General features: G+C 47.2%; 1 protein-coding gene across 1 annotated transcript; it reads left to right on the top strand.

Annotated features, from left to right (window-relative positions):
• Positions 1-3,436: 3,436 nt before the first annotated feature.
• Positions 3,437-13,174, top strand: LUZP1 (leucine zipper protein 1). The gene is made up of 3 exons (XM_009489897.2): positions 3,437-6,595; positions 11,340-11,504; positions 13,124-13,174. Exons 1-3 carry the CDS (start codon positions 3,437-3,439, stop codon positions 13,160-13,162), a joined length of 3,363 nt encoding a protein of 1,120 aa, XP_009488172.2. The 3' UTR covers positions 13,163-13,174.
• The last annotated feature ends 13,975 nt before the right edge of the window (positions 13,175-27,149 follow it).

Below are 27,149 nucleotides of genomic sequence, written 5' to 3'. Positions count from 1 at the left end.
CAGTTCCTTCAGTGTCTCCTTGTATGTCCACTGCTCCAGGCCATGGCCATCTTTGGTGGCCTATGCTCGACTCAGCTGAGCACATCTGTGACTTTTGTTGTACTGGGCAGTCCCAAACTAGGCACTGCACTCTAGATGTGGCCTCACAAGAGCCAAACAGAGAGGAAGTATCGCCTCCCTCGACCTGCTTGGCTGCACACTTGCTGACACAGCCCAGTCTGTGGTTGGCCTCCTTAGCCAGAAGGACACACTGCTGACCTCTGTTCAACTTTTCATCCTGCAGGACTCCCTGGATCCTTTTCTGTGAAGCTGCTTTCTAGCCATCATCCCTAGCCTGTCCTGGTGCCACAGGAGAAGGACTCAGGCTTCTTTTTGCTGAGGCTGCTGTCCACCCCTTTCTCCAGCCTGTCAAGGTCCCTCTGAATAGCAGCCCTGCCCTCCAGCATACAAGCCATTCTTCCCCCCACCTCCCAGTCTAATATCATCCACAAACTTGGTGAGAGCGTGCTCCATCCCATGTCATCTCTGTCGTTAATAAAGACATTAAACATCATCAGCCCCTGAGGGATACCACTAGTTATTCATTCATGCAGTTAATGGCAAAGTTCAATATTCTGCTTCATTTGAAGATTTGAGTGTTTCCTCCTAAATCAGGTTTTCCTCTGGGCCTCTGAGCAGCCTCTGACATCCACAGAGGAGACTAGTGACAGTCCCAACACCCCTCTCCTGCTCTTTATGACGCATGAGCTGTGACAGTGTAGCCAGAGGGTCTAAATCCTGACTCATGGCCCACACTGAGCTCTTCACCCAGCATTATCCTGTGCAGACACAAAGGTATGTTATTAGCCATGGTCCAGACTCTGTAGGAACTAGCTTTAGGAGCGTAGTTTGGTGGAGCAACAAGATGGGTGGTTCACCAGCAGTACTGGATTGCTTCCCAGGGATCTGTGCCCATAACCCCCTTCCTTCCTGGTGGAGACTGCATTGGACCATCCCAGGTCACCTCCCAGGGTCATTGTTTCTTCTGTCTGCAGAAGCCTGTTGCCTTCAGGGCAAGGTCACCTCTCTGCCCCCAGTTGCTCACTGAGCTTGAGCCTCCACTGGCCTCAATGGTGGGGCTTCCCCAGGGCATTGAGTATGTGTGTGTGTGGGGGGGGTCCTACTCCATCCAGGTGGCAGCTGATGCTGCAGGAATATTTGGGATTTAGAAGAAGAGGGAGGAAAGGGAAGAGTAGCCCCTCTGCCTCACCCCTCTGCCCATCTGCCTGTTAAGGTAGCTCTCCATTTCCACCCCTTCCCATGAAGCGGGCATTGGAACTGGTCCCACTGGCAGAGCTTCCTGAACCACCATGGTCTCTCTGTGGTGAGAAGCCTGTTGCATGGGAACCAGAGCCACCCACTGTCTGGTGCGATGCTCATGGGCGACACACAGCCCTCTCCCCTGAGCTCTGCAGAAACAAACTGCAGGAGCTGTGGCCTGAAAACTAGTGCTGCATACCAGCCCTGCTGCATCTGCCTTCCTCATGCTCCGCCAGCTGTGTCGTGGGGACAAGGCGGCTTTCACTTCCCAACTGGTGGCCAATGCCAGGTTAACCATTAACTCCCTGCTCCAAGGCCCGCTGGGGACAGGGCTTTGTTTTCAGGGCACTGTGAAGCTTCTTGCTTTGGCCTTTCCTGTGACGCTCTGGTGACATTTCTCGATAGGATCCTGCTGGGGTCTGAACAGCCTTTCCTGTCTGCAGACAGCTCTCCAGCAGGGCCATGGCCTGCGTGGCCTCTACAGTCTGCGGGCAGCGCAAGGGAGGGTGGCCCAGGAGCAGCGTGTAATCATGGTGGTGAGAGAGGGGACAGGCGTGTGGCCAAGGCCAGGCGCACCACTGTGCATGGCGCTGAGGTTCCTCTCTGGGTGCTCTTTGTGGTGCTCCTTTCAGCTGCCTGAAGTGCATGAGACCAAGCAATAGGTTGGTGACCCCCCCCCCCAGAGTGAGGGAGGTCCCTCAGGAGAGGGGTTGCAGAGTGCCCGGTGTGCGCGGTGGGTGCCTGTTGGCAGCCTGGGCCCCCCTGCCTGGCAGGAAATGAATCACCTTCAGTCAAAGGCTTCATGTCGGGGCGCTGCAGTCTCCCCCACATCCTGCTCTTTGCTTCTTGGCGTTGTGAAATCGGAAACTCCTGAGTGTTTCCTCTGCAGGGAGCTCCACAAAAATGCTGGAGGCCAAGTCCTGCTTCAAGGCAGACAGCCTGAGCAAGGGCGCAGGTCAAAGAGCTGCAGTCATCCCCCCCTCCTCCGCTCAAGTTTGCAGTAGCCCTTGCAGACGTTGGGGACGTGCCTCAGGCCCAGGACAGGGCAATGCTCGTGCTGAGCACCAAAGAGGGACTTCAGATCCTCCCAGCACCCATTCTGGCCCACTCAGGTCCCCCTCTCTGCTACTCACTGCCAAGCACAGAGGGGCTGTTTAAAAAAAACCCTGCCACCTCTGAGCTGAGCTGGAAAGAGGTGTACATTTAGTGCGTCAGAGTGTGCCCCTGTGTTATAATCACTGCTCATTGTCAGTGGCAGCAAGGAGGAGAGGCGTAAGCATTCACAACTGCTTATCTCCTGGGTGGGCGAGTGGGTGGCAGCCGAGGGCAATGGCAGCTTTTGAAACAGGAGGGAGAAACTTGAAACTCCACTGACACAGTGTCCTCTGGATGTGACTACAACCCAAGTGAAGATTTCTGCCGAGCAGCCTGGGCTGCAGAAGAAATACTGGCAGCAACACGCAGTGCTGACTGGCAGCAGCACTCACACCCTCTGTCTGCGAGCTGGGTGTGTGGGGGCTCACCCCCTCCTTAGTGGCCACCAAATGGCTGGGAGTTGCATTTTCTAGTTTCCAGGTCTTGTTTGTGGTTCCTGAATCTCCATCTACAGGAGACTGGTGCGGTGCTGAAAAGAGAGGTGTCTGCTGCATGGGCATGTCCATGTACAGGGACCCAAGTCCTGCATGTGCATGAAAGTCCGCAGCGTGAACATGGGCAGCTTGTACTGACTGCTGAGCACTGGGGTGAGGGTCTGCTGGTTGTGTACACACTGCCTGTGCAGACCTGCAGAGGAGGGCACTTCCTTCCCTCAGCTACTGGGAACAGGCTATTTCTGGAAACCCTGTATAATCAAAGTAAATGGACTGTGGCTCTTCTCCGCAGTTTCATTTCTCCTAATTTAGCACTCAGAAATGTGTTTAATTAAAAAGTTACTTATATAAACATTTATAGTCTGATGTATACAGTGAGAATATTTATATTCTGAGCTCTTATATTGATTTTAAGCATTTTTTCTTTCAGGGTGAGATTGCCTCTGTTCAAAGAAACAGTAACGTGCCAGGAATACACAAGGTGTTAAAGACCATAGCATTCACGGAGACTAAGCAAAGCTTTCACCTAAAAGAAATAAAAAATAAACATGGCAGAATTTACAGGTTACAAGGAAACCTCAAATCGGCACCTACGATTCAAATTGCAGAGTCTTAGTCGACGTCTTGATGAACTGGAGGAAGCAACCAAAAATCTGCAGAAAGCAGAGGATGAGCTGCTTGACCTCCAGGACAAAGTTATCCAGGCAGAAGGCAGCAACTCCAGCATGCTGGCTGACGTTGAAGCCCTGCGGAAAAGAGTGCTGAAGATTGCAGGCAAGGATGAAGAAATTACGAAGGCTGAAGAGCTTTGCCGGTTAATGAAAGAAAAACTTGAAGAGGAAGAGAGCCTCACCCGAGAGCTGAAGTCAGAAATCGAACACCTTCAGAGGAGAATGGCAGAGCTGGAGAAGCTGGAGGAGGCCTTCAGCAGGAGCAAGAACGACTGTACACAGCTGTGTCTTAGCCTCAATGAAGAAAAGAACTTGACCAAAAAGATATCTACAGAATTAGAAATACTTAGAGTGAAAGTGAAAGAACTGGAAGCATCTGAGGACAGGCTGGATAAAACTGAGCAGAGCTTAACGGGCGAGTTAGAAAAACTGAAATCCTTAGCACTGAGCTTTATCACTGAAAGAAAACATTTTAATGAAAGAGAAAAGCAGAATGAAAAAATAATCCAGGAGCTAACACAGAAACTAGAACAAAACAATAAACTGAATAGGGCAGATCAAACTAGAAATGCATCGAACTTGCTAGAAAGGTCATCAAATAATCTCCTGGACAGAAATGATTTGAGAATTGAAGATGACTTGACTTCTGCATTGCCCTCTAAGGAGACCAGGAGGAAGGGAAGTGTGGATTACCTGAAACATGTAGAAAATGAAGCCAGGAATAAGTCAGAAAACCAAAAGAATAAAAATCAGGAAGACAACAAAGTGAAAGATCTCACCCAAGAAATTGAGAAACTTAAAACTCAGATCAAACGTTTTGAATCTTTAGAAGAAGAACTTAAAAAAATGAAAGCCAAAAACAATGACCTGCAAGACAGTTACTTGAGTGAACAGAATAAAAACAAACTCTTAGCAGTTCAGCTAGAAGAAGTAAAAATGCAAATGAAGAAACAGAAGGATCTGGAGAATGGAGAGGTCGAAAATGAAGATACAACCTTTTCTAGCAGGGGAAAACATGACAGACTTAAATACAGAGGTGTCACAGCTGATTTGACCTCTACCAAGCACAAGCCAAGGGAGCTCTCACCACAGCAGCGCCGGGAAAGAGCAAGGAACAGGGATTTCTCTGTCAGTAACGACAGCTACAGCCACAGTGGTAAGCAGGTGCCCAGTCCAAGCTTAATGAACAGAAAAGCAGGAAAAGCATCTGGTGCATCTGCCCTTTCAGACACTGCTGTGACAGATATAAAAAGATTGGAAGAGAAATCTTTAGTTTCTACTTTTTCTTCTAGTCAGAAGGAAGGCTGCATCACGCAGAATGAGGGGAAGAGATCAAAAGAGCAGCCGTCTGTCCTCAGCCGATATCCTCCTGCTGCACAGGAGCAGAAAGCTTGGAAAGCACCTTCCAAAACTGTTGGTGACACAGGCCTGAGATCCAAGGCTGAAAAGCCATCTCAGGTGCTCCGTGGCAACTGCCAAACCAGTGCTGACGTGCGGGATGACAAGCCAAGCAAAGGAGAATCAGTGGCTTCTTTGGCCGAGAAGCTGAAAACAAGTCAAGCAGAAGTCAGTGACTGCTCAGGGGACATGCTGCTCGCCAGGGGTAATCAGACCTCTTCCAATGGCACAGCTTCGGCATACAGGTACCACCTCTCCTCCCAGGTGTCGGCGTTGGACTCCACTGGCTCTAGAGCAGAAATAGTGAATTCTTCTGCTGCATCACACAGGCAACCCTCAGAGGGGAGGGCTAAAGGAGGAATAATCTCCCAGGAAAAAGAATTCCCAGACACATCACTTGAAAGTGTGAAGCCTTCAACACTAACAAAGCATTCCCATCGCTCCAGGAGTCAGGAAGACATTCTGCAGATCCTCACAGATCTTGATAAAGAAGACAAGGAGCAGTCTTCAACTTCAGCAATGGATCATGTAAATGCTGGCTTAAAAATAGACTCCAAAACCATCCAGAGTAACCAGGAAAAACTTAATTCAGATGAAGAATTGGGAAGAAGCAAAAAAACCACCACTCAATCAGATTTTGAGACAAGAAAGAAAGTCAGTTCCAAGCAGTTCTCCAATTCCAGGGGATTTTTTAGAGCATCACTTTTTGAAAATGACAAAAACACTGTAAATGATGAAGACTCCACCAAGTGTATAAAACCATCAGATGCCAGCGCTGGAGGATTTAAATCCAGAAGGTCGTTCAGCCCGAGAGAAGCTCTGAGGTCAAAAGCTGTCATTAAACCTGCAATTGTTGAAAAGGATATGAAGGCAGTCATGGGAGGGACTGTTTCTGAGGCAGAGTCAGAAAAACAGAAGTCTGTTTTTAAAATGGTAACAAATAAAATGACAAGCAGCATCACAATCTTTCCTTCTGAGCCAACAGCTCCAAGGACCAGTGCAGATATAGCAGCAAAGGAAAGGCATGTTACCACCAGCAACATCAGAGTTGCTCCAAATGAACTTTCACCAATAACAAACAGTCTTTCCACACCCTTTGAGATATCGATTAATAAAAGTGCTCTGAAATTATCCGAGATGGACAGAATTGGAGAGGCAGCGCCAAGAAGTAAAGCAGAAACAGTGGTCTCCAGAAGCAGCATTATGATAAAGACTTCTGAACTCACGGAGAGGAACAGTGAGCCACCTTCAGAGACAATCAGCTGGAAGAGCCATGGCTCTTCAGATGCAGCTTCATCCGAAACAAAACATGTGACTGTGAGAAGTTCCTGGAGAACAAGACAAGGCTTACATTCCCTGGAGGACTCTCAAACCAAAGTGGAGAAAAGTGCAGCTTCCAGTACTACAAACATGTGTAGGTCCTCAGTGGAACTCTCAGAAACGGAAGGGAACAATGCAAGAACAAACTCCCTGGAGCAGACCTCAGCAAGGACCAGTTCCACAACTAATTCCTGGAGTGCCCCTGAACTGGGGTCCCGAAGGACCAAAAGTAACTTAAGTGCGTCTGAACTGCTAACACGCAGGAGCTATGCAAGTGATTCTACAGCAGCTTCTGCTTTGCACCGGACTATGCTACTTGTAAGTATCCTATGTTAAACACTCTTGTCTTTCATTTGATGAGGTTTTCCATCAGCCTGGTAGTTGCAGGGTGCCCGATTTGAAATTCTTACAGCTTATTTCCTGAAGGGCTGCCCTCTCCCGGCTCCTGCTATCTTCAGTGGAGCATCTCATATGTGAAGTACCCGATTTAGACTTCTTGAAATTAGATCCATCTGCTTGGGTCTTGTAATGCCATATGAATAACTATATAGTAGCATTTGGTCTTGCCAAGATCAGAGAAGACATAGTCACAGCTTATGTAGGACATACATGGTATACTCTTCAGAGTGGCTTTGCATGGCACTGTCAACTTGGAGTAGTAATGAAAAAATGATGGAAGTGTGGGTTGTGCCTCAGGCAGAGCTGTAGCTCTAATGGCAGCTGTAGAGATATAGCCGCTTTTGGTAAGAGCTGCAGGGTTTCCCCATGTGAAACCAGACTCTGGTCTGGAAATGCTTCCTGGGCATCTCCTGAACAGATGAGTGGTGGCTGGTTACACAGGGCTGCTCCCTCCTTGGTCTGTGTCAGTATGCCACCTGAAAAGAAGCAAGAGCCACGGGGATGGCTGTGCTCTTCTCCTGTTCCTTTGTCTGGTACCGGTGAGGGGAGTCCCTCAAAGCAGGGCTGACACACGCAGACAGCAGGCCACCGGAGATACAGGCTCCAGCATATTTCAAGCGAGGTCACTGGCACCAAGTGCACCTCCAGTCCATTAAACCACATGCTGGTTCCCGCTGCAGCTGCTGCCTCTGCTCTTTACTTAGAGCTGCCATTGCCAGTCTCTAGGAGGAGCCCAGAGTAATCTGACAGGGCTGGTGGCAGAGGGGACAGATTGATAACCAAATGACTCTGCCATTGACAAAAATGAAGTGGTGAAGATGTGAAAGGAGTTTTACATTTGCAAAACTTCTCTTCCACTTCTCTGGCAATGAGAAGCACAGAAGAATTTGCACTGTTGCTTTGCTTTGCAGAGAGTATATTGCTTGGTGTTAGGAAGCACAGGCTGGCCTTCCAGCTACTTTTTGACACTGAGAATACATCGCCTCCCTGACCCAGGGTGACTCGTGGGTCACAGGCAGCCTGTACTTCTCTCTCATGAATCCAGACAAAACTGACATTACTGAGGTTGTCCTTTTGCATAACAGCAGCTTATGTGCTTGGGAAATGGGCGATCCATCCCTGGGCCTCCCTTTATCCCAGGAGTTTGAATTCACAGCACCCACAACCTCAAGTCTCACAGCTGAAGAGGTCTCCACTTGCAGCTGGGCTCACATGTGGTCAGTCATGGAGCCCTAAAGAATGGGCACTCACATACTTCTTTCCCATGTTCCCCCTAGCAGCCCACCCAGGGCTGAGTGTAGCTCTGCAGTACGTTCTGTGGGTGGTCTCAAGTTCACTGTCAGATCAAATTTGCTAGCTATGTGGCATGCCTACAACAGCAGCTGAAGTGTACCTGACAGAGCAACCTGACCTCTGCATGGTCACCCTGATGAATTAGCTGGCTTCCAGCCTTGCCCATGTCTGCAGTGACGAGCAGTCAGGAAAGTGACTGAAGGGTTAGTTCACACAGGGCTGTTGAGCACTGGGTTAAGTATCTCTCTGCATCATACTTTGAAATAAAATCACCCTGACACCACATAGTCACAAATCTGAATTCTTAGTTATAAATTAAGTATATTTTTAGCTTGTAAATGAGGAGCATGAAGTTACCCTGAAAGACTGTAGATACACCAGATGTACCAAATTTTACGTATTTGGGCAGCTGAAATTATTGCATATGCCCTTGGAAAAAACCCAAAGTGTCTGCCTTTGAAGGGTATCTTCAGGCTTATAGTATGCCTCATATCACAAGCAGTCTGTTTCTGCTGTGATTTGTGTTTCAGTTAAAAGATGTAGCTATTTCTCTGGCAGAAGGCTTGGTGCTGATCTATGCTAACTTTGCACATTCAGTTTTCCTGTGAAGGCATCACTGTCACCTCTTCCCAGCTCCACCGTCCAAATTCTGAGATTGCCTTAAGAATCCTATTTGGGAAACATGGGGTCTGTGCTGGTTTTGCCAAAAATACATCTTCGTCTCCTCCATGAAGTACTCATGATGTCTTACCATTTGCTGCAGCACAGCAAGAGGCTAAAGCAAGCTGGAGGCTCAGCCCCTGCCTCAGCCTATTCCTCAGGACAGACCCAAACTAGCACCTGGAAATAATTCTTGCAAGGAGCTGCCAAGGCACAAGGTGTAATTTCAGCCTTCCATTTTTGTACCGCTGATGTAGGCAAATGTCCTTAATGAAGCTACAAGAGGTATCGGCAGCTCTTAGCAATACTTGTGTTACAGACGTAGCAGCTCTTTGGAGCACTACTTTGGGAGACCCAGAAAACAGTAGGTGCTGATGGAGGGATGCTGCAGCCTGAGGACCAGCTCCCTCTAGTGCTTGCAGCCAACCTTTCTCAGGCTCCTATGAAAGACCTGAGGAGGGGCAAGACAGAGCTCAAGCAGTCATTCTGTTGGGCTTCGTGTTTCGGATAATGAAGTCAGTATTTCTCTGGTGTAATATTTGACTGCTGAAAATTTGCAATGCCCAAATTAGTCCAAAGGCACTGGCAGGCAGCAAGCAGTTGAGCAGGCAGCAATGCGAGATGAATGCACTTAATTAATTTTTCTTGTGGCTGTGACATTAATACATCTGGATCTGGGCTGTGTGCTGCATAAATTAGGTAAAAACCTAAAGGTAGGCTTTTCTTCAAGTGAAGCTATGTGTACCTTCTTATGGTGCGTGAGTCTCATGGAAAAGTCTCCCTGACAGTATCCAAGGATGTGCTGCCTCTCGCCCCTTCTCTCCTCTGTTTTAGGGACTAATAGAAAGTGCATCTGTCACCATTTCACCCTTGCTGACTCCACATAAGCATCTACGTAAGCAGCCAGCCACACCACATCAGTGTTTTCTTCTTTCCTTGGACTTCAGTAACTTTGTCCAAGGGTTCCATTCTGTTTTGTGTGAATCTTGAGGGTCACAGTCTGTTCAGAGCAGCTTCCCAGGTGCTTGTCAGCAACCAGCTGATTGTTCTTCGGGGTGTCATGGAGCATGCTGAGCTCTGCACTGGCCCAGCTCTGGTTGCAGTACCAGGAGTTGCTGTTCTGCATCGCTGAGACATGGTGGGTGGCCAGCCTGATGGCCTTGGCACAGCTCTTTACCTACAAAACTCTTTGAGACCAGTGTATCTGGGTTGGTAGTTATGAATTCATGCTGCCTGACAGCAGAGATGGACTGACACTGTCAGATGCCCAAGGGGATGGAGCTCCACCTCACCCAGTGGCCTCATCTCTAAAGACAAAACTGTGTCAGAAGTACAGAGTTGCCTAGCCCTTGCTAAGCTGTGCAGGTCCATCAAGATGACTGCCATTCATTAAATTAAAATTATCACCTCACTTTAATGAACAGCGTGGCCCACCATGGTTATCTCTGGTTCATGGTTGGTTGGAGGTCCCTGTGGGACCTGTCCTGGTGTTGTGCCTATTCACTGAGGTGCTGCTGCTCATGTCTCACTTCTGTTGTGGGGCTTGGATCACAAGGGTGAGGTCAGGTCCAGTGTTTGCTGGGTGTCATCCACAGTGGGGCCAACTGAGGGCAGATGTTTGCCCATCCAGACCCACCAGATGTCACCTTCTTTCTGAGAGCCCCTCAAAGCCGGTTGTCCATCTCAGAGATAATTTTCTGCCAGGCATGGGGGCTGCTGCCTCTCCCTTCCCTGCTATCCCTTTTGCCACAGGGCAGGGACCAAATCTGTTCCACCAATGCCTGTAGCCCCTTCACAGGGCCGTGCAAACATGATGCCATCCCCAAAGCGAGCAGAGCTGATAAAGCCTTCAGTAGTGCAGCTGTTACGCTTTGCCCAGTAGCTGATTATGTTATTGCAATTGCAAGTTCACCATTGTAATGATTTGTTTCTGATGTTAACGTGATGGTGCCTTACAGTGTGCTAGAATTTGTGGATAAGGAGGTTTTCCAGCCAGTGACAGCAACAGCAAAAGCACTGCCATCTTCCCGGGGAGCTGGAGGGTGACAGGGATTCCTCACCCCCTGCGACTCACAGCAGGGTGCAGCCTCAGTAGAAGACATGGGTGCCCCAACTAGACCTAAGGCAGACAGTAGGCATCTGAATCCTAGGGTATGATCCCATCAATGTCTCTGCAGACATTAAAGAAAACAGTTGAGTTTAAAAGCACCATTTAGATGCCTATAGCAGGAAAACAGTGTAGGACACTGCCACATCATATCCTCATTGCCAAGCAAATGGGAGATTCAGGTTGCTGGCCACCCCCCACCCATGATAGTTAAAACTCAGAGTTAATACTTTTAAGAAACTGCATCAGTCACTAAACTGTGGGATTTTCTGCTGATAGTCCCTCATGGATACAAGCACTCTGGACCCAGCAAGCCACGCAGGCTGAGCACAGATTTCTGTACAGGTCACTCAGCTGAACAGAAGACTCTACACCCATAACTTGGGTTAAAATTACTGGATGGTTTAAAAAAACAAAAGTCTTTATGGAATAATAGCACATAAGTGAGGACATGCCAGAGCTGGCCTGGTGCCCTGAGTACCTCCTTGCCAAAGGGACTCAAGCCAGCACCTTGCACTACGAACCCAGGACCAGGAACCCAGTGCTATTCCAGACCCCTTCATAGTCCCCAAGTCCCAACCCTCTTTGTTTTCCTTCGCACAGGATGAAAGCAAAGATTTTGTGCCCAGTTCCAGAAGAAAACAATATGGCTCTTCTGAGTACCTCTCACAGGTCGACATACCAGGGAAAAGGCCAGCCACCAAGATGGAGCTGCAGGACCCCGAATCCAACCCCAGTGCACCACTGGGTCTCCAGGTGGAGGAGCAGGTATGTGAATTCAAGGACCATCCAGAAAAGAGGGTTACAAGGCAAGAAGCCAATATCTGAACTGACCTCCCAGTAGAGAATTTGTCCAAAATTAATGTAAACCATTTAGGAGAAATCCAGTCATAAATTAGCACTGCCTAGAGGTGGAGTGTCTACTGTATTGCCTAGGTAAATTATTCTACTCATTTCCTATACTGGTAAAAAAGTACTACCTTATTTTTCTGGTCTAAACTTGTTTCAGCTAGCTTTATAGCTAAAAACATTCTCCAGGGAATAAGAGGCACTGCATCTAGTTATCCTCTGGCACATATTGGACAATGAGGAATGGAAAAAAACCCATGTGGAGAGACAAAATCAGAGCCCCTGACTTACCTGCTTCAGGTGGCTGCTATACTACTAGGGTGCTTGTCTGCTGCTACATACCTGCTGCTGTGCCTCCTAAAACACATCTTTCTGGACATACAAAGAAGTGGAAAATGGCCCACACTATTGTGACTATGACTTATTGCCTGAAATATGAAAAAAAAAAGTGTATTCCCACCTCTTTACAGGGGGCTACCTTCAGAGGACATAGGAATCTGGGCAGACTTTAATCTCCTAGGTGCACAGCCGTGCTTACGTATGTACAAAAGACTTTCTTTTTCTCCTGGCATTCCCTGTGCAGCTGCCCAGAGCAAAGTGCATCCTCCTATTTATGGCTCACCCACAGCAGGAAATATCTTAAGACCTCAAATCTGTTGCCAGTGTATCTTACTGGACGTGCACAGGACTTGCTGAGTCTTGATATGAGAGCAGCAGGACTGCAGTGAGGCGGCTGAGACCCCTACATAGTCATACCTCTTGGTGAAGTTGTACAAAATTAAGAGCACAGAGGGACATGGTCCCAGCTGAGCTTTGCAGACTGGCTTTTAGAGACAGGTAAAGTTTGCAGTAGAGCGTAGTGAACTGACTCTGTCCCTATTGGTTGCTGAGGAAAGGGACACCACAGTGATGCTCTGTGTGGTCACTGAGAGGCGTTACCCACAGTGATGTTCATCTGGCCAGATGGAGATTCCTGTACCTGAGGCTGTGCTGTGCTTCCTTTGTCTGCACAGACTGGGTCAACAGCAAATAAAAATTTGGGTAAAGTCAGGTCCCTGTAACGTACACACCATCATTTGGATCTTCTGTGTTGCCCAGACCTCCACTGATTGTACCAGGAGCCTGAACACCTTGCACATAGAGATGTGCTCTGACATTAGATCAGCTCCATCTCCTCTGTGTTGTGTAGGTGGTGTGCATCTCACGTGCAAGATCCACATGCCAGGTGTGGAATTGGGTGCAGGGTACGCTACAGCATTTTTTAAAAAAAAAAAAAAAAAAAATCTGCCCTGCCTGTGTGGGGCAGGGCTGGGTCATTCTGCTTTGGGCTTACTCCGCTGTAGACACTGACAGAGCCTGTATCTTCCAAACTGATCCTGCTACGGCCCTCCCCTGCCCTTCCATCGGGCTAGGAGCCTGATGGGCTTTGGGATGGCTGCCTAAGGGCAATCACAATACTCTTCCCCAGAGTAAAAATGCTGCCAGAGGCAACTGCGAGTCCTGGCCAGTCTGTGATGCTGCAGGGTTGTCTCTTACAGGGTGCTTCTCGTGCCTGCCGGACAACATCTCGGAGATGAGTTGTATTCCCTTCCACTCAATGAACATGCTGCACAGTGGAGCAAGAGGCAGGATAGTACCAAGCTCATGGGTGTCACACCTGTTTGTAACCTCTCCAGAGGCTTCAGCTAGCCTGAAACCAGTTTTCTAATGCGATCTGCAAGGTACAGGAGCTTTACCAGTGAATTCTTTTTCTTCATTGCTGAAGAGGCAGCTGCAGAGACTTTGCTCAGGGGACTCCCACTTCTCATCTCTGTACCTGCAATCTTAATCTCCTCCATAGGATGATAGGTCTGTGTCCATATGGAAACCTTGACTGCGTAGCCACTCTGAATGATGGTACTCCCTTGGACAAGAGTTAATCCCTTGCATTTAGACAAGATCCTGGAAGTATCCCTGTGACTACGGTCCACCAGCCCATGACAGCTGTCCTACACAGCTCCACAACTGAAAGCTTTCAGTTCCTAGTGAGAGTTTGCATTCTCCTAGCACACCCTTGTTGGCTTGGATTGTGGTCACCTCAGTACCTGTGTTCCCAGCACCCTCTGTCTCTAGGCAGGAGGAAACCATTCCCCACTGGTTGCTTTACACGTTAAGAGGGAAGGAGAGCAGAAAACGTTTAGAAGCAGTTTCTTCCCTATTGCTGTCAGTCTCTGCAGCAAGCTTTGCATGACCTACTGAGATCTTGCACCAAGAAGTCATACGCTGAGCCAAACCAACAGCAGTTCACACAGCAGTGAAACTTCCTCCTGACTTGGACTGAAGCTTTATGTCCATCGTGGTCTGCAGGCAACAACTGCTCGTTCTCAGCAGTTGAGCTCTAAGGGAAAAAGAAACAAGTGCTTTTCCTCACAGACAAGCAGACTGTCCTTGTTACTTCCAAAACCAGGGTGGATACAGCAGGATTGCATCATAAGCTGAGCTCCAGTATGGCTATCTAGGCAGCCTTGGTCTGTGTCCTTCTTCAGGTCCACCCCATCCGCCATGTCTGGGACCAGGAATGGTCAGAGACTGCTTCAAATACAGAGGTACGTTACCCTGTCAGTGCCCACAGGCCACCGAGTGCAGATGGCATCACTTGGGGGAGACATCACCCCTGCAGCTCCAAGAGGTGCTCAGGTGTTGGAGCAGCATCTGCCTTGAGCAAGGTGATTGCATCTGGCCAACACAGCCAGAGCTCCGCCATTCCCTTCTTTACATCCCACCACCGAGCTGCAGGGCTGGCCCACGGTTTTCCTGCCCTGTACACAACCACCACTGACCTCCCCCAGTCCTTTCTTCTGCCTGTTGGAAACAGGTGCCCCTCTCTGCAGAGGGACAAGGACAATGCTGCAGAAGGGAGAAGGTCCCTTATCTGTTTTGGAGGTGCTGTGGGAACAGCTGCGACCCAGCAGCTCCCATGGCTGAGCTGCACACCACACTCATTCCCACATCTCACCTTCCAGACGAGCCGCTACTGCAGCGGTGCGTGTGTGGCTATCTGTATGTGCACATCTAATATGCCATATCTCCTCCCTGTCCCTTGGAATTATATGCCTCAATTCTGAGAGGCAAATGAATCAAAAAAGCAGAGCTGGTTAGAAAATATCTATGAAAACATTTATATAAAAGGAAAGTGTTTCAATGACATTTTTTTTTTTAATAAAGACTGTTTGGAGGAAGGGAAAAATTATTTTTTAAAAAAAGTGTTTCCTTTTGCAATATTTAGATGGTTTCCCAAATTTATATTTTTATCCCTTCATTTTATTCTTCTATATTTCATCACATGTATAAGTGTCAAGTTGCATAATGAGACAAAAAGATAATGCTTTTAAATTAGTACTAAGTGGCAGCTCTAATAATCTTAAAATTAAATTATATTAAAATAAATTATATCAACTGTTATTTCTTACCATTTCATGACATGGCAGTGCTAGTAGAGAATGGCATAAATATATCATCGCGTAAAACAGGAAAAAAAATTTAAATTCAAAATCCAAACTAAAAGTGAAAGAAACTGAAATTCTGAAGTTAAATTCAGATTTCTGAAATGCCTCTCCCTGCCCAATGTTTATCAGGAAGTATTGAAAATTAGTGCGTATTTTGCAATCTGAAACCACAATGATTTTTTTTTTCCTGAGAAATTGCAATATCCAACCTGAGCACCCTGCTTTGCTCAGAGGTTAACTGTATGGCAGGATCACCACCACAACCAGACAAAAAAAGACATTATTGAGATCATTGCTTGAATGGCATCAGCTTCCCTTGCCTCATTGTGCAATCTTGCAGGCTTTGCACGGCTGCTAAACAGAATTGCAGCCTGACACGAAGTGCCACATCTCAGCAGTGCTCTCATGGGGCTGGCTTACTTGCTAGGCTCTGCCAGCCTCAGGATGCTACATTCTGACTCTTTGCCCCTTATTTGCGTGTTAAAGAAAATATTTCCCTTCCAAATGAAGTATGCCGCCTCAGGTCCTCTTCCATCTGTTGCATGGGAGATGCTGCTGCAAAAACCCCTCTAAGCCAGTGCAGCTGCTCTGCAGCGAGTGATCTAAATGCCTCCTGCAGTACCTGCTTGCTGAACCTGGGAGTTCGCATCTTGGAGGCATGTACCTGCCTCATCAGACATCACAGTAATTATTTACCTCCATTTGCATGCCCAAACCTGCTGCTCAGCAGCTCTCCAGCCGTATAATATATACCCAGTTCTAGTCACTGTGGAAGACCCGCTGCTGATGACCTGCTCAGCTTTACAGTTCAGTCTCACGGAGAAGCAGCATATTTAGGAGGGCCTCCCTCCTCCCCATGTCGCTGCTGCCCAGGACTTGCTGCTTCATTTAACAAACAGTTGGACAGCACAAACGCACTGAAGAGGACGAGGATCACTGAGCCACAACTGTATGGCTTTCCTCCCAGCGATGCGTCCCGTCCTGCTGCAGGACAGTGGTCCACATCCCACAGGACACTTGGGTGCCTGTATGCACCCACCAGCCCTCTCCTCCTCACATTCTTGGCATGGATCCAGCTTAGCATGGTGCTTCCAAAGCTCCTTCTAAGGGAACTGGTTTCAGTCCCGGCCAGGAAGGCTCTGCATCCCTATAACACTACATACTGGGTTAACACAAGCTTCCCTGTACCTACCCACAAAACTCTGGCTTACCCATCAGCTTTTCAACCCCACAGCTCACCCCAATAACACAACCCTGTGCCTGAAGTGTAAGGGAAAAACCACCAGCAGCAATAGCTGTTGGTTTTCCCCTTCTGTCAGCTAGGACCAGGCTTTTCCTTAGCCATGGGCAACTGGAGGGCTTCACCCTGCTGCTCAGCCAGCTCACAGCACGCATCAGGAGCCCCAGCTCCTGGCCCAGCAATGCAGTTGTTCTGGCACTGTCTGCTTTCCTCAGGTGCTTCTCACAGGTGACGTCTCTCCTTTCTCCAGCTGCCTCAGTCATTTGTTCAATATTTTACAGCACATACCTTGAACTCTTGCTCTAGACTCAGTCTCACTGCTTCTAAATAATGAACACAGATGTCACTCTAACTGTACACTGGGTTGTTTTTACCACAACCGAGATTAAATCTGAGAAAGAAAACCCTCCTTAAAATTGAAAGGGGCCATGCCCTCTAATCATGAGTGCAATAGGAGCTGATTGTATTATTAAACTTATAGCAATGACTTCAGGAAACACAATGTGTTTTACTCAAATTGCACACTTTTTTTTTGAACAGCTGTAAAATAGAGTATATGTGTAAATATTGCCATCACTGAAGAAGTATTTGTAATTTTAGCATATAAATATAACCGGCTTTTCAATGGGCTTGATGATGCCATGAGGTTGCACATCAAGCACTCGGGTAATTCCAAAGTTGTAAATCTATTTGCTGTACAGAGGAAGTGTGTCAGTGCTCGCTTCTCCCAAGGAAACAGAGTTGCTGGTCCCTTTTGGAGACCCAGCAGCTTTCCCAAAAATGGCTGGCACCAGCCTGAGGGGCCAGCAGCTTGCTGCTTCACGGAGCAGCTTCCTATGTGTCCAGGAACACCACTGCAGCATGCAGAGCAACACCTCTCCAGCTGCTCGGGTAGCATGGAGGGGTGACAGTTTTGCAGTGCAGCCACCAGTGCCATGCATTGTCAGACTGCAGCTCACTGGACACAGACGAAGGGAGACCTGCAGTCCTGTGGATGGTACCTCCAGGAAAGGAAAAGGGCAGGAAGCACAGGGCAGGGTGGCGCACCTTGGTGCTTCAAGAGACACTTGACATAAGCAATTTCCCAGCTACAGATTGAAGCAATAGTCACGTTGGTGTCATCTCTAATATAGACCTCATCTCTGCCACCCTTGCACATCATTGGAGTGGTCAAAGCACTGCTCCAAGGCCAGCCTCCAGTGGACTGCTCTGTATGTGATGAAACATGAAGCCATTGTTTGCAGATGCCTCTAATGGTCAGTAACCTAAGGACCCAAAGGCTCATCTTCCTAGGCTGCCAGCATGCTGTGCAGGTTCCTGCCTTGGGGAAGCAGCACTCCAGGCTGCATGGAATGTATTTTTAAGAGAATAAATCTATTTTTTTGTATTTGCAGACATATATTTGGGCTGGGGCAGCTTAGTTAGAAGACAATGCAAGAAATCTTTTCATAATCACAGACTTATCCAAGTTAAGCAAATTTTCCAGGACTACAGTATTGCCTATTTCCCTAAAACAAATTTTGTGTCCAATAGAGCTATCAGCACTGTTTCACCCTCTCAGAACTCTCCCTGTCTCAGCATGCTCAACAGAGGGAAGCCAGCTCTTTCCTCCCTAGGCTGCCCATGCAGTGGATACAGATGGTGCTCACGTCCTTCCAGTTACACAGTGCTCTTAGTCTGCATGCCAAATGTAAACACACACTTTATCTGCATGTCTCTCCTGACTCAAAACACTGTCAGCTCTACAGTATATAACCAATAAAAACTCTTTTTACATGTTTGTGATGTGGTATTTATAGCTCTGACTGAATCCCTGCAGTTTGCATTACTCAGAGGTACTGATGCCCCTTGGTGAAGTGCCGAGGCAGCTCCAGTCTGCAGCACTGTGTGTTAGTGCTGACTTGGACCACCTTGTTCTTAGTTTTTTGCCTGTATCCAGGCAGATCTTGTACATCCATTCCTAGGCTGCATTTAAGGCATGGACAGTGCATACACACAGCAAATCAAGTTGAACACAGACACTCTCCACTTAGACTGGATGACCTGGACTTGGCACTGCTGAGAGCAGGTTGGAGGAAGGGTGTTCTTACAGAGGGAAACAAGGCACCGCTTCATTAGATTTTGTTCACTCAGCCAGTATAGATTGGACTGGAACCGAGATCCATTGGTCATCTCCTGGAAGAAGCTGGAGGATACAGAGGTCAGTACAAATGGCAAAGTCTCCTTCATGCTTCCTAAGATTTTGCAGTATGCAGGTACAATGAGCACCTATCGTACACAGGACCAGCCCCTGCGACTATAACCACATCATTTGGACAGAGGTACGTTGATTTGTAAGGGGCCCTGGGCACCACACTTCATGTTAGACAAAGCTCTTTTCCTTGTATCTGGTTTTTCTGTTTGACAGCAAAACTAAGTGCAATTTCCAGAAGCTCTATTAAATGGGTTATTGGTATTGACTGACATTTCAGGAGCCATCCATAGCTGTCACCTCGGCTGCTACTCCCTGGGTAGAGCTCATTAACTAGAGGTGAAGTCCTACAAACATTCCCTCTTAAATACTTGTCTAAAAAAACCCGACTTTTGGCTTGGCTGAGACCCCTTTGTATCCCAGTTCACGTAGGCAGCTATCGAACATCATTAAGGATGTGGTTCTTCACCCATTAACCAGTATTGTAGCTACAACACAAATGCTGCTGTGTCTGGCTTGCTAAGGACAGCAGAGATCTGTAAACATGCAAGTGAAGAGCTATTGTCCATAGTTTCCACATCTGCTCGAAGTCTCTCCCCTGCCAACACCTTAAGCAGGTACCACAGGGTGGTTCTTTTCCTTGTTTGTGATTCAAGGCCAGGCTCACCACTCCTGTGTGAGGACATTATAGTATGTGTACTGGACTACTGGCCCACCTACCATAGCATTGCTGCTTAGCCATGAAACTTCACTTTTTCTGAAGCCTTTTTTTACTCTCTTTTTTTTGATCAGTCACATCTACTTGCTTTGGTGGGTTTAAGCAGTCCTCATGTTGCTTACAAACAAGTGTACTCTCTTATTACTCCAGCTGCGAACCTTTTCTGCTTTAGTTGTACCTGTGAGAAGGTTGCTGCTGTAAATCATCTTTATTGGTGAGATTTTGAGCCAGATCGCATATGCTGCCCATGCCCAGATCAAGCACTGCTTCTTGTCCTCTGGGTTCCTGATCAGCCACTCACAGAGGTCTAAGTAGTGTCTTACATTTTAACTCTGGCATCACATCCAAAACAGTATTTACCCAAGCTACAGTGGTAGCTGACAGCTCCCCTTAACTGTGTGTCCTGACCTTGCAAACTGATCTGCTTACCACCATTACCACCACTCCAATCAGAGAAACAGTCCTTGTAGCCAGGTAGAGAACACCCACCGGCCTCTGGAGCCAGTCCCGCTGATCTTTGGATGCCTTTAGTGTGCAGCATCACTTTTCACTGGCACAGGGCATGCTGCCAGCCTGTTACCCAGCTACTCATGATCCTACCAACAGCCTGCCTTCCATCAGCTCCCTGGTGTGCTTATCCTTGTTAGTATCTTTATTAACGTACTTTTTAATCCAGGGCATCTGAAACCCAGACTTACTTCCTTGCTTTTGGCATTTGCACAGTTGGACATACACAATTGTTTTCAAGTTCTCTGCGTTCAACTTGGAACTGGAATTCTGTGTAGCTGTCATCAGGTTATGGAAACAAGGTTTAAGGATACATAGACCCTTCAGTCCCCAAAGACATCTCCTCTGTTACACACCGTCCAAGCACACGGATGGCACGAAGACAGGCACAGCAGCCACAGCTCTTTCCCTTCAAAAACACCACCAGATGAAGTGGTTGTATTTTGTATCACATGGTGGCCTAGACACCACAGGAAAGGGAAGGGTTCATTCTCCTCAGCTTGCTGAGGATTCAAGCCAACATCTGTCAGGCCTCAAATGACCAGGGTAAATTGAGGTGGGAGCAGTACGGAGGGCACCCTCCTGCTGAAGCAGTCATGGCACAAGCAAGAACGCAGCTGGGTCAGGAGGAAATAGATGAACAAGCAGGAGGCTGAGACTGAGGCTTTGTCATTGCAGAACTCAGTTGGGAGGAGAATCGCATAACTTGGTCCAAGGCCACCCTGGACCCACCTGTACCAGCTCAGTTCTAAGCCTCTCCTAGGACTGAAAGGCCAAGATGCATCCTGTAGCTCTTATTCATAGACCACAACCCCATTGCCTCCCTACACCACAAACAGGAAAGCAAACATTTCCCTCTAGCCCCCTAAGGGGATGGCCTCAGCCAAACTGCCTCCCTGGGGCAGCCAAACACCCTCCTTCACCCTTGGCGCTACTCCCTTACACGGGCGCTCAGGACTCCCCTTATCTTCTTTAAAAAGGCCATTGGGAGCACAAGCTGTTTCCTTCTGCACAGGAAGCCCCAGCACAGGCTGTCAGTGAACATACTTGACATTAACTCTTACTGACCCAGACTGGGGCCCAGCACTGCTCTCACTTCCCTGGTGCACTGTTGGTAATGCCTCTGCATACCTGGGGCTAATCACCCCAGTTATGGTGCCCTGGAGAATAAACCAACATCCTCCTAGCAATGACAGGCCTGGATTAGCCTAAATAAAGTTGAAGCCATTAACTTCAAGCTGCTGTCCAGGATACTCTTACAGTCCATCCAACAAAGCTAGGATTGTACAGGGTAAACAATGAAATAAAAACAACTAGGCTGAACATGACAACTGGAGGGAGGTGAAGGCTAGGACAAAATCATCCCTTACTGTTTTCTTCATGAAATATCTGCACTAGCTTAGTGTTCTCAGCTGGAGTTTTTCCAGGTGCCTTCAGGCCCAAGTTCTTACCAGCTGCAGCCCTTCCCATCCCAGGCCAGATTCCAGGACTGCCCTTCAGGAGCAGCTTGGCTATCCTATCTCCTCAAATGGACCATCTACCTCCAGAACTGTGATGAGTTGCCAGTAAGTGGGAATCTTGTTTTCTTCAAAAGCTGCAGCATCTCAGCTGCTTCTGAAAACAGATGCAGTGCCCAAACTGTTCACACTTCAACTACGAGGGAATGCTGGGTGGATCATACCCACCAGAACACCCTGAAGCCTAGGTAGACAATGTCCTAAATCCTTATTCACTCAAAAAGCACGTTCCCTCCTGAGCTGACCTGAACCAAACTGCACACTGGAGCATAGCAGGAGCACATTGCATAGAGTACTGAGGAGACGGTAAGATTTCTGGCCCCTCTGGGCTAAGGGGCACGTGTGAAACATGAGGTAGGGCGTAAGGCTTAATAAAGGCAAATGGGATACATGGAGTACTCCAGTCACACTCAATCCTAAATTACATCCTCAATCATTCACAGCTACAGAAAAAGTTGGCTTCTGTTGCTGAATATTCAGTGGTCTGATATATACATTGGTAGTTGCAGTTACATTTTTTTCACACTTACCTGAGACCATCAAGCTTAAATATCCTCAGTGAATCAGGAAAAAGCATTCCAATCGAGCAGTTTGTCAAACTTTACATGTTATTCAGAAGCGAGGATATCATTCTGTGCACAAGGAAAAGAGTATGTTGTCCAAACATCAGTTCTAACTCTGCCCAAGAGCTTGACATTGGAGACACTTCTGTCCTGTAACAGTGGATCACGGCTGAGACTTGAACCTCCATGTGTTAAGCCAGGAGCACACAAGGCTTAACAAAAAACCTGAAAAAAAGGCATGTGGGACTATGAAGAAGTACATATGTCATACAGCACCTAGGCAAGTGATTTCCATATTCAGGTTGTTGAGGTCCACACAGCTGTTCTAACCTTGGGTAACTTCAAACACAATTCCACACAGGTGCAGCTACCCAGGGGCGGATTGAAAGCAAAGCAAACAGCAATTTCACCATTTGCAAAATCTAGCACTAATTACCAGATGTTCAAGCAGAGGAGCAGCATTTGGTGCAGGTATGAAGAGACAATGCTGCAGAAGCTGTGTGGAAGGATGGACACACTGAGCACCACTATTGGGGATTACAGTGCACTGACATGAGGTGTTTACAGCCAGATAACTGCAATCTAAAACAAGTAGTTATCCAAATACAGTCTGGGCAGAGACGCACATACCTAGGACCTCTCCACAAACAAGCTAAATGCATTCAGGAGCTTCTGAAAGGCATGAACCTATAGATGGAAAAGATACTTTATCATCCGGGCTGGGGTGGCAGGCCAAGATCTCTCTGTGTTTCAAGCATGAAGTCTAAAAAACAGGTAATCTACCCTTGTTCAAGTGAAATAACCTTAAAGTTATTGGGGTGCAGTGATACGGTGTCTAGAAAAGAGAACAACAGAAGAACAGTTAGCAGAAGTCCCTTCACAGATAGTGTAATTAACACTACCATTGATGGGGACCGACAAACAATTTAATAAAACAGAGATCCAAACTTTTGGCCCCATGAGACAGCAGATCCCAAAGCACAGGATATAGCCGAAGCAGTTTTTGTGAGAGTGGAAAGCTGCGAGCTGGGTCTGGAACATGGAAGTGGTAAAGGGAAACCATCTCCAGAAGGTCCTTGAGCTGATGGTATGTAACTGCATTAACAATACCTCAGGTCTGCAAGTGTGGCACATTTGGCCACATACTAGTAAGAAAGATTTGGATCTAGGTCCCACATTACCAGTACTCAAAGCTCTAATTAACAGACACAAAGGTCCTGAAACTGTTTGGACACAGGGATGTAACGAGCTTCTCTATAGAGAAGTGTGGCTGGAGGGAGCCTAGACAACTAGTGCAGAGGAAATGTATAAGGTTAGGTGAGATAAACCCTGCCCTTAGTAGGTATTTCAAACATTATCGTAATTCTTTCTGCAGAATCTTCCATGAAATGTCTTTGCACATCTTTTATTTGGCAGTGGTCTGAAGTTTGACTTACCTGTGCAGCTGAGTCCACCTCTAATACTTTGATATAGTGTGAACAAGTGATTTCTTCAGCTCAATAGCACTTCTGGATGGTTGCGAACAAGTCACCCTGCTGCTATTTTTTTTGCTTATTTTATGAAGCACGTACTAAACCACACACGTGTTTTGCATGAGAAACTACAAAAATTATTCTGAGTATATCAGTGCAAGAACAGGCCCATTAGTAGTATCACTGAAGCAAGGCCGGTCTAGATGTCAGCCTTCCTCACCAATTGATTGGGCGAGACACAGAAAGGTTGAACATGCAGCTACAGTGAAAATATGTGTCTGCTTTGAAGCACAAGTCACACTTCATATGACTGAAAGGCTCCCAGTACCACATCACCATGGTCTTTGGTTGGCTGGAAATAGCGAAGAACCATGTATGATAATTTGGTCAGCTACTCTGCTCCATATCTACATGCATATGTAAGAACGTGATGAAGCTGCACATGTGCAGGACTGTGAAGCCTGGGCTGCGTTCCCAATGTGAATATTTGCATTGGATACTTTATTGCATTTCTCAGCCTCTGTGATTGATATTTTCCAGGGAATTTCTAAACACCATGTTGGCTTGATGCCTATCAGCACCTGGAAGTAATCGACAAACTCCACAAGCCCGGTAGGAGCTTCGTTAATACAAGCCAACAGACATTGTAGAGAAGCAACAGCTTTTAGCATACAAATCAGCAAACCTGGAAAAAGCTAATTTTAGCACAATTTGTTCTTTGTTAAGACACATTCCATGACTGATATGCACAGGTAATTAAAGGGATGCTTTCACTCTCCACTGACCTTCTAAAGGTGACTTCTTCGGGGTTTTTTGGGTCTTTATCCAGTTGATGCTGGTAACACCCAGAGCATAAGGTCTGGAAGCATGCCAACAGTTCTGTAATATCTGTGTACTTTGGGGAAGAATGTCAGTGTAAGCATTTCCTGTAAGCTTCAATATTCCTCCCAAATGAACAAAAAATTGCACCTTTAGAAATTAGATACATTGGAAATTGCAAAAAATCATTGCTAAAAGCAGAAAACTTGAAAACAAACCAGCCCATGGCATCTAATTCCTTTTTGGTAAACATTTTTGGGAAAAGTAACACATGGAATTATCACCACCTTTAAAAAGAATCAGAAGTATACAAATAAATTCAAGTTTAGTCACCTCACTTCATGGAGCCACTTTCATGGCTTAAAGACTACGAGACAAACTCTGAGCACCAACCAATTGAACTTTTTTAGAAATATAGCAAGAGACCTAGTCAGATGAAAAGATTCATAATAAAAAAAAGAAACTGAAGCACCCCAGTGAAGTTGTTCCTCTAGGTTTACGATCCAGTCAATTACTAAGACAACAAAACAGGGAGAACCTATGCAATTAATTTCCACTACAGGCAACACCAGAGCAAATATTCTCCATTCCATACAAAGACTGAACACAAAGACCCTGAGATAGCACCTGACAAAAACACAGGCATATGGAGAACTGAGAAATACAAATCTTCCTGCAGATTCACCCCATCCAAAATCACAGTCTGACTAGTGAATGCATGCATTCACTCAGCATTCAGAACCCCATGGCAGATTATTGTGGTCCTTCATCTTCAGTACCAAAAGGGAGGTCCAACTGGGGAAGAACATCTTTCTTTCCAAGATGGGCACCAGTTTTGTTGTCAGAAATACAACTCACCTACCCATGGAGTAGAGTGAGAAGTGGCAAGTCCCTGAGAAGAGGTGGAAAGGTACGCTACAGAGGGTGCAGCCAGACTCGATCACAAGGTTTTGTGGCTGTGCCCAGCAGCCTCAAATCTCTGATAAAGGGCATCCACGATCTGCTGAAACAGATCAAGCAATCCCTCAGGGAAGTTAGGGCAAGCAAACAGCAGCAAGGGGAAGAATGGCTACACCATGAGGAAGGATGCTGATATGAAAAGGGCCTGGTGACCCATTTAGTTACAATGCCCTCTACTCCTCAGTAGGCCACAGTAGTAGAAAGACTGCACAGACAGCACTTAAATAGGACCAGCCATTATGGGTCAGACCAAAGGTCCATCTAACAGAACCTGGCACAGGGAGCAGAGAACAGTGTGCTCCTAAACACACACACTGATAAGCTGAACTCAGAGACACCATTTGAGGCACAGAATGCGGCACCCCTGGGATGACAGAAGTAGTGGGATAAGAGCTGCTAACTGCTGGGAGACTACCTGCTTGAGGAATATCGCACACTGGTAGTGCTGGAGAGTGTGAGACCATCCTGCTCCCAGACGAACAATGGAAGTTTCACCATGTGGCCTGGCAGAGCTGAACTCCAGCACTAAGCTGACTCATCACTATATGCTCAGGCCACCTTTTCCAGGTCTGCAAGCTCCAGCTAGCCTTGGGGTGACAATGCTTTCCCCGTCAAGCTCCCCCTTCCACCCCCAGATACAACCAGAACAAAGGGAGCAGTCTTCAACCTTCACCCAACCACTGCTCCCCTCTGCTTAGGGTGCAACCAATGGCACCGAACACAAGCAACTGGACCATGCAGGGCAGGAGCTGCAGCACAGCAGCTCTGAGGTGTCCAGCAACTTGCTGCACAGCCTTATCTGTGTCTTTGCTGAGCCTCAAACACCCCGAAGACCTGTTCACTCTCTAATACCTACTACGGCTTGTTAGCAGGGACTGGCTGAGGAATAGGTCAAGTCCCCAGAGATAATGGAAAGAGCAGGGTGCAGCAGGCCACAGATCATGGTCTTCAACTTCTAGTGAAGACTCTGAAAGCAACCAACAGGCTACATCAAGTCACAGAGCCTCCTTGTCTCCTCCTGGCATTCCCATTCCTTTGCTCATGCCCATCACCACCATCAGCTAACACCCAGCAACACCTTCAGAAAGGGTGGGAACTGTCAGGTCTTCATCTCCACCTTCTTATTTCAGTGGTCACCATAGTTTTCAGATGTCTTTTCAAAAAGAGAAAACAGGACAGTCTGGTCATCAGGTGAAAGATTAGCTCCACTCAGTCAAACCAATGGCAACGTGCAAAAACGAAGTTTGTTTACATTTTAATGTCTTTGACAAATTACTGCATGTTGTTTGACAGCATTAGCCTGCTGAATAATCTGCTAGGTCTCAGTCAGAACAAACATAAAGCAGAACAAAGCAGTTGAAAATAACATTAATAGGGTGATGGAGAAGTGGCGTGATATTTGTCTGGAAAAGACACCATTTGGCTATGTTAAGTTGTTAAACTTTCCAGTGGGCCAGAAGTGCTTTTCTGAGTTTTTGACACCCTGCTAGAACAAGTGGGATGACAGTCCTCATCATGAGAGATAGCACCATCACTAATCCAAATAGCAAACCACCCCACAAATATGGAGACCCACAGAGCCTGGAAGCCTGGTTACAGAACACAGCACCCCAATTCTCGAATCATTTTCCCATCTTCAGTCAGACTAGCCAAGAGACTACATCAGCTGTTGGTGGATTTTAAAGGCCTGTCACACCTCTCATCCTGGAACAGGATTTCTCCAGGTAGTGGTGCTGATAGACTTTTACCTGAACATAAGGCAGGGAATCTTGAGTCTCAAATTACTCTCTATTTACTCGCAGTCATGCCCTGGACACCCCTCCTCCATGCCCTGCTGGACTTCCAATTCCTGCCCCACTTAATTGGCAGTTTTCTGACTAACCATCACAAAGTCTGTCTTGTCCCCTCGAAGGGAAAGCGAGGATCAGTAGTGTTGCTGAGGAGTACCCCTTTCAATAAAGTGCTCAAGTAGCAACAATGTTTGTAAAGTTAGAGATACGGGGAAGGTAGCACTAATTTAGACAGAGGTTTGGGAAAGAGGGTCCCCCATGGTGTCAAATCCAGCCACTTCAAATGGGCTCAGTCCTTGACA

This window comes from Pelecanus crispus, chromosome 16 (assembly GCF_030463565.1).
Source record: "Pelecanus crispus isolate bPelCri1 chromosome 16, bPelCri1.pri, whole genome shotgun sequence".
Classification (NCBI taxonomy): Eukaryota; Metazoa; Chordata; class Aves; order Pelecaniformes; family Pelecanidae; genus Pelecanus; species Pelecanus crispus.
This window is presented reverse-complemented; position numbering and strand designations above follow the sequence as displayed.

Coding starts and splice junctions, on each gene's coding strand:
- LUZP1 (XM_009489897.2), top strand. CDS start 3,437: ATGGCAGAATTTACAGGTTACAAGGAAACCTCAAATCGGCACCTACGA. Junction 6,596..11,339: donor TGCACCGGACTATGCTACTT/GTAAGTATCCTA, acceptor TCCTTCGCACAG/GATGAAAGCAAAGATTTTGT. Junction 11,505..13,123: donor GTCTCCAGGTGGAGGAGCAG/GTATGTGAATTC, acceptor TGTCTCTTACAG/GGTGCTTCTCGTGCCTGCCG.